Raw genomic sequence first — 7,458 nt, 5'->3', positions numbered from 1 at the left:
GTTGAGTGGCTAGCTAGCCGTACCCAGTCCTGGCTGTCCTGGGGGCACTCTTCCCAGCCGGGAAAGCTGCTGCAGACTTTTCGAATTAATTTATATTTCGTCGAAGACACGCAGTACAGCACTTTCGACTTCTTCTTCACCCCGCTGCTGCTGCTGCTGCTGCTGCTGCTGCTGCTGCTGCTCCCCGCCAGCTCCTCTGCTGCTGCTGCTGCTAATTTCTCGCGGGAAGTTGCTGCTGCTGCTGCTGCTGCTGCAGAGGGTTCTGGTGCTGCTTCCCGGGTCGAATTCGTTGCAGCTGAGGATTGCTCCACACTGTTTGCTGCTGCTGCTGCTGCTGCTGCTGCTGCTGCTGCTGCCACTGATTGGTTTGCTGCTGTGGAGTGCCTGATTCTAGGTTCTGCTACTATTGCTGCTGCTGCTGCTTCTGCTGCTGTTATTTGCTCATTCGAATCTGCTGCTACTGCCGTTGCTGCAGCCTCTGTGTCCCTACTGGTAGTTGTTGCAGCTGCTTCTGCTGCTGCTGCTGTTGCTGCATGCAAAACGTCATTTGCTGCTGCCGCTGCTGCTGCTGCTGCCTGCGTATCGGATCGCGCCCCAGGTGATGGAGCTGCTGCCTGCGCATCAGCATTTGCTGCAGCATTTGCTGCTGCAGCAGCAGCAGCTGCTGCTGCTGCAGTCGCATCCCCGTATTGCTGTTTCTTTCCTCCTGCGTTGCGCTGACCAAAGGCTTTGAATCTGTTGCTGGGGTAAACAGCGCTTTGGGGTTTGCTGCTGCTGCTGCTGCTGCTGCTGCTGCTGCTTGCAACAAGCCGCTGCTTGCCTGTGCGGGTCTGTGTTGCTGCTGCTGCATTTGCTGCTCCTTCTGGATCGCCAGGGGGCCTCTCTGCCGCGGCGTGCATTATTGAAGAAGCAAAAGGGTTTTAAATGTAAAATGAAATCAAAATAAATAAAATAAATGAAATGACGAACAAACTGCGCGTTCTCCGGCCTCGCAGGCACACCGGCTGCGGTGTATAGGCAGGTCTCCCGCGCGCAGCACCTGCTGCTGCGCAAGCGGAGAAGAAAAGAAGAAAATTCAAAGAAATGGAATTGAATTAAATAAAATTGAATTTAAAATGTAGCAAAATAAATAAAAATAATCCAAATTACGCAAAGTTGAGCTCCGGAAGACGCAGCAAAGATGGCGGTGGAAGCCCCCGATGGAGGTCACTCTGGGGGGTTCGGGAAAAACCGTTTTATTTCTTTTTTGTTTCTTCCTTGAAAGGCATTTTCGAATTTTAATTATTCTTTTTAATTTATAAAAAGCATTTGTTGCGAGAAACTTGCTTTTAAAAACACTTATCTGCAAAAACAAGAACTCCGCGTCCACCAGGAAGACCTGCGGTTTCTGCTGCCGCCCCCGGACCGAACTGGAGATTAAACAGAGAAGTGGTTTCGGAATTTCATTCTGTTTGAAAATAAATTAAGTAAATTAAAATAAATGAAATAAATGAATTCAACTGCAGACTTTAATTCGTGAAACCCCCGCTGCAGCGTCGCGACGCCGCGCAGGTGTCGACACCCGGATCAACTTGCAGAGGTTTCCAACTTCGGGGAATCTCGAAAAGAAATCCATTTTTTTTGCTTTTTAAAACAAAGAAAAGAATAAAAGAAGAAATTAATTGTTATAGAAGGAAGAAACAAGCTGAAAAACGAAACGAATCCGGCAATTTGAAGTGCAGCTACAACTTGGAGTCAACTTGAACAGAAAAGCGAGTTAAATGAATCTGCAAGGAAGAGAGCTGAAGGGGTCCTTTATTTCTGTTATTTTTTGCCTTTTAAAACCAAAAAGAAGAATTAAATAAACAAAAATAAAAATAAAAATGAGAATTGAAAAGATCAAATGAGCTGCTAGACAAACCACGCGAGGCCCAGCAGCAGCAAAGCCACAAGCGGCGGACAAATGAGGGAGAAGTAAATCCATATCCTGAGCAGCAAAAAAGAAATTAAATTAAATTTGAATTTGATGATTTAAAACAGTTCATTTAATGTTAAATTCAAATTTAATTATAGAAAGAATTAACTTAAATTCAATTTATAATGTTGAATTCGAACTTATTTGTTTTGAAGAAACGATTTAAATTCGATTTAGAATGTTAAATTGGATTTGAATTTTGATTATTTAAAAGAACTGATTTAAATTCAATTTGGAACTTCAATTAAATTCAATTTTAATTATTTGAAGGTTTTTAGTTTGTTTTGAAGCAAATTAAAGGGCCAAAAAAGCCACTAGTGAATTAATTGAATTATTTCATTTAAAATGGATTTAATTAAATTAAATTAATTAATTCAAAAATACCATTTAAAGGTTTTAAAAGTTTAAATAAATAAATGAATAAATAAATTAAATAAATAAATAAATAAATAATCAAACAGACGCACCAGGGACTTGTTTTTTTTTCTTTCTTTTCCTCCTTCTCAATCAGCTCTTCCTGCAAATAAAATAGACAAATAAAATAAATGAATTTAATTAAATTAATTAAATTAATTAAATTAAATTAAATTAGATTAATTATTTTATTTAATTGTTTTATTCACCTTCTCCTCTTCTGAGTACTCCGGGTTTATATACTTGGGCCCCTCAGCAGCTTCTTCGGGCCTCCACGTGGGCCGCAAGTCCTTTAATAAATAAATAAATAAATAAACAAATAAATAAATAAATAAATAAATAAATAAATAAATAAATAAATAAACAGTGAGAAATGGTTTATTTGATTGTTAAACAGACTGCAAAAGTTTGAAAAATAAATAAATAAGTAAATAAACAAATAATAAAATAATAAAAAGCTTAATAAATAGAAAAAAAATAAATAAGTAAATGAATAAATACTTCAATTTAATTTAATTATAGTGTAGCATTAATCAAATTAAATCGAATTAGTTCTAATTAAACTCTTTATAATTAAATTAAATTAAATTAAATTAGTTAAGTTATTTAATTTAATTAAATTAAATTAATTAAATTAAATTAATTTAAATTCTTTTAATTTTAATTTGCAAAATACCTCCGGGGATATCTTCGGCTGCGGCGCCAGAGGGATCTCGAGAACTTCTTTTTCTTTTTTTTGAATTTCTTTTTTAATTTCTTTTTTTATTTCTTTTTCAATTTCTTTTTTTTTCTTTTCAAATTCTTTTTCTCTTTCTCGACTTCTCCGTCGCTCTTCCGCGGCCTCCCGCTGCTGCTGCTGCTGCTGCTGCAGTTCAAAAAATAATTTTAATTTAATTTTAATTTTTACTTTTAATTTCATTTACTTCTTTAGATGGGCCTCTTTCTGGGGGACTCGGGGGCCCCACAATCTGCAGCAGTTGGAATAAATTATATTGAATTAATTTTTATTTATTTAATTCAAGTTTTATCTTTTAAGAGAACCAGCAAAGCAGCAGCAAAGCAGCAGCAAAGCAGCAGCAAAGCATAGAAGCAGCAGCACCAGCAGCGGCAGCACCAAAGCAGCAGCAGCAGAGCAGCAGCAGCAGCAGCAGCAGCAGCAGTAGTAGCAGCAGCAGCAGCAGCAGCAACGAGCCTCACCACCTCCTCTTCTTCTTCTTCTGGCGTTTCTTTTTCTTCTTTTTCTGCCTTTGCTGCAGCAGCAGCTTCGGCTTCTTTTGCTGCTTCTGCTTCCTCCTCCTTTTCTTTTTCTTCTTCTTTTTCTTCTTCTTTTTCTATTTCTTCTGTTTCCTTTTCTTCTGCTTTTTCTTCCTTTTCTTTTTCTTTTTCCTCTTCTTTCCTTTCTTCTGCAGCAATTCGTTCTTCTGCTGCTGCAGCAGGAAGCGCGTGCTGCTGCTGCTGCTGCGCCTTTTGCTGCAGTTCTTCTTTTTCTTCTTTTGCTGCTTCTTCAAAAATCTTTTCTTCTGCTGCTTCTCCTTTTCCCCGCGGCCCCATAGGAACCGGAAACGGTATTATCTGCACCTGTGGCTGCTGCTGCTGCTGCTGCTGCTGCTGCTGCTGCTGCTGCTTGCGGTGCTCCTCAGGGGCTGCTGCGGGGGAAGTTAGCAGCAGGAGCAGCAGAGCAGCAAAGAGCAGCAGCAGACCTTCTTCGACGACAATTACTTTCTTCTTTCCGGGGGCACAAGGGGCTGCTTTTTGGAAAAGATAGAAATGAAAATGAAAAAGCAGAAAAGAATTAAACTGCCTCTTGAGTTGCTGCTCCTCACCTTGCTGCTGCTGCTGCTGCTGCTGCTCGAGAACTTCTTCTATTTCGCTTTTGTTGTCTTTTGCGTTTTTGCGAATTTGCTTCGACAGCTTGGCCTGGCGTTGGGGTGTCTGCGCAGACACCGGAGGGCCGTTCAAGTTTGCAGGCGCACCTGCAGCTGCTCGCGTTCTCTGCGGATCATTTCTGAATTGAGTTGAAACAAAGGGGAAAAGAGTTGAATTTGAATTTAATTGTTCGCAGCTTTCTCGCAAACCTTTAAGGCTTTCGTCAGTGACCCATTTCTGGTCTTCCCGCAGCAAGTTCAGCACCAAGGCGGCCCCCACGACCCCCTCGAGCTTCCGGCGAGTGTGCAGCGAGTTCGCCGCCAAAAGACCCATTTCCTGGACCCAAGTGCATTAAATTGAATTAAAACTTCAAAAGCACTTCAAAAATAACTCAAAGATTCCTTTTGTTCACCTGCAACAGCCGAGATCGCTCCGCTTCCAGCCGGATCGACCAGTCACGACACGGAAGCCTCCGCGCCTCTCCTGAGGGAATACGCTCCGATCTTTTCGAATTTGCAAATTAAAAGTGGAAATTAATTATCACCAAACTCTGCAGAATTCAGAAAACCCGAAGAAAGCTTCGAAATTGCAATTTCCCCCCCCAGTTTCCGGCCCGACCCGCTGCTGCGCCGGGGGCCCCGCCGGCGCTGCGCGCCGAGGGAAAACTCCAAACGAGAAGCAAATAAACAACAAATCGCAAATAAAACAATCATTGTCCCTTCAGGGCTTTATTTCAAATTTAAATTCGCAAAATAAACTGAAAAGCTGCACAGCTTTCCCCCCCAGAAAAGTTCAAGACGCCAGCGTTTCGGGTGTATCGACACCTCCGGGAACGCGCCGCGCCGGCGCGCGCCGGCGCGCGTCGGCGATGATTCAGAAAAGATGTTTTGTTCCTTTTTTGTTTTTCTTTGGGGTTCTTTTCAAGTTTAAACATTGCTTTTTACTTATTCAAACTTCTCTGTCGCTCAAAAATCAGAAAAGGATCTACAAACGGGCACCGATCCACTCCACTGATCTATTCAGGTGCAGGAAGCGCTTCGATTCAACACTGCAGCAGCAGCTCCAGCAGCACGAACTATGGGCAGCAGCAGCAGCAGCAGCAGCAGCAGCGCACAGACAACTCTTGAATTGGGTTGAGGCAGCAGCGGGGCAGCTCTGGGGTACTGCAGCAAAAGATCTGGTGGCCTTTTTAGTGCAGCTGCTTATAAGGACTTTTGCTGCAGATTAATTTGAACTTAAAGCCCAAGAGAATGCTGCAGAAGTTCCTGCTGCAGCAGCTAGTCACAGCTTGCTACGGCTAGCTGCAGCCAGCTGCAGCTGCTGCGGCTAGCTGTAGCTAGCTAGCCGGAGCAGCTGCAGCTAGCTGCAGCTAGCTGCAGCAAGAGTCTAAAGACATTTTTCTGAAGGATCTGAAGGCCTTACAGTTGGAGGCCTGTGTGGCGTTGGGCAGCAAAGAAAGTCATTTTTGTTCTTTAGGGATTTTTGAAGAAGCTTGAAATTGATTTATTTGTTTTTAAGAAATAATAAATCAAATGGACTCATTGAACTCCTGTGGGCAGCTGCAGCCGCAGCAGCAGGCAGCACCGGTGGTCCCGCACAGCAGCAGCAGCAGCAGCTGCAGCAGCAGCAGCAGCAGCACCAGCGGCGGGGGCGCATCTAGCTGCAGACAGCGTCCATTCGTGTCCTTCTTTGATTTAAAGCAGTTAATTCGCTGAAGCTGCCAAAAAAGAAATAAAATTAAACTAGATTTTGCGTGTTGCACTGCAGCAGCAGCCGCAGCAGCAGCGGCGCCGAGCAAGTGCAGCAGCAGCAGCGGCGCGGCGTTGGCTCAGAGCTGCGGAGGTTTTCTGTGTCTGGGGGCGCTGAGTTCGATCAAAAGGTGAATTAAAAGATTATTTTTGTGTTTTTAGAAAGAAAAGTTTGAATTTAATTGCTTTTTATTGCATTCGAGCGGTTATTTGCTGCTGCAGCAGCAGCAGCAGCAGCAGCGCAGCTGCATCTGTCGGCAGCGCCGGCAGCCGCGGCGGGTCGCAGCGTCGATTGTTGCGGACTTTTCCTTCTTTTTGAATCTTTGAAGAAATTAAAAGTATTTTTATTTCTTTATTTTCTTTCGAAAAGCTCTTTTGTCCCGCGGAGCCGGCGGGGCGCTGCAGAGCGGCCGCAGCAGCCGCAGCAGCAGCAGCAGCAGCAGCAGCAGCTTCGATGCTGCGCGTGTGCCCGGCCCTCCGCAGCCTTCTTCGCCCCCAAAGGGCCAAAAAAGCAAAAACAAATAAGTGAAGCTTCTCTGGAGGCTGCGGTGTACGCACACCTGGCCCGGGGCGCGCGGTGCACGTACACCTGAACTCAGGCGCGCGGTGTACGTACACCCGAACGCAGGGGATGCAGCGGCAGCAGCACCATGCCTTTCTTCGAGCCCCTCGGGGCCGCGCGTTCTTCCCTCGTTGCTGCGGGGTGTACAGACACCTCAGCTGCTGCTGCAGTGGCTGCAGAGCCTCTGCTGCCAGCAGCAGCAGCAGCAGCAGGGGGCTGCGGTGAGGTGTACGCGCAGCTCCCGGTGGAGCGCGGGAGCCGCAGCAGCAGCGCCGCCGCCGCCGCCGCTGCTGCTGCTGCAGACGCAGAAGCAGCAGCAGCAGCAGCAGCACAGGGCGCGCCCGGGCTGCTGCAGCTGCTGCCTTCTCTCTCCTTCCTGCCCCCGCTGCTGCACCGCTACACAGGGACTTCCAAGGAGTCGCTGCTGGTGGGGTTGTTGTGCTGCTGCATCAACGTGCTGCTGTACCTGACGAGCGGGGTGCTGACGCGGGTGCTGCAGCAGCAGGAGCACCTCGCGCAGCAGCAGCAGCAGCAGCAGCAGGGGGGCTGCCCCGAGGCCGCGGCCTGCGGTGTACGTACACCCCAGCCCCTCGCGGAAAACCTCCGAGTCCCTTATTTGATGGTTTGGGTCCCTCAAGTTTGCCAAATAGTTTTTCTTTTTGTTGCAGTTCGAATCATCAACCAGAAGTACAGCCCCCACGCCCCCCAGCAGCAGCAGCAGCAGCAGCAGCGGCACTGCCACCTCATCAGCATGCAGGACATGCGGGCCGCCTGCAGCAGCAGCAGCAGCAGCAGCAGCAGCAGTTTCGCGGAGGACGGAGAAGGCGCATACGCGGCGCTGCTGCCGGCGGAGCGCAGCAGCAAAGAGCCGCCCGGCGAAGAGCTGGAGCTCCGCGCCGCAGCAGCAGCAGCAG

The 7,458-nt window shown here is 46.5% G+C and overlaps 3 protein-coding genes across 3 annotated transcripts in view; 1 reads left to right on the top strand and 2 right to left on the bottom strand.

The window, feature by feature from the left end:
* ETH_00029860 (uncharacterized protein) overlaps nt 1-899 on the bottom strand; it is a gene marked incomplete at both ends in the record, with an annotated part of 2,094 nt that extends 1,195 nt beyond the window's left edge. Inside the window, one exon of the mRNA XM_013373946.1 lies at nt 24-899. Coding sequence (XP_013229400.1) covers nt 24-899 — 876 coding nt within the window. The remainder of the gene's footprint in view (nt 1-23) is intronic.
* Nucleotides 900-1,890: 991 nt separating this feature from the next.
* Nucleotides 1,891-4,567, bottom strand: ETH_00029855 (uncharacterized protein; the record flags this gene model as incomplete). Its single annotated transcript, XM_013373945.1, has 5 exons — nt 1,891-1,966; nt 2,422-2,471; nt 2,578-2,658; nt 3,045-3,233; nt 3,566-4,567. The coding sequence occupies 5 exons, from the start codon at nt 4,565-4,567 to the stop codon at nt 1,891-1,893; spliced, it is 1,398 nt and encodes a 465-aa protein (XP_013229399.1).
* Nucleotides 4,568-6,632: 2,065 nt separating this feature from the next.
* Nucleotides 6,633-7,458, top strand: part of ETH_00029850 (uncharacterized protein) — a gene marked incomplete at both ends in the record, with an annotated part of 1,564 nt that continues 738 nt past the window's right edge. Inside the window, one exon of the mRNA XM_013373944.1 lies at nt 6,633-7,458. Within this exon, the coding sequence (XP_013229398.1) occupies nt 6,633-7,458 (826 nt within the window).

The sequence above is a fragment of the Eimeria tenella genome, genomic scaffold (assembly GCF_000499545.2).
Source record: "Eimeria tenella Houghton genomic scaffold, Eth_scaff183, whole genome shotgun sequence".
Lineage (NCBI taxonomy): Eukaryota > Apicomplexa > Conoidasida > Eucoccidiorida > Eimeriidae > Eimeria > Eimeria tenella.
Note: the sequence above shows the minus strand (reverse complement) of the source record. Positions and strands in the feature narration are given on the sequence as shown.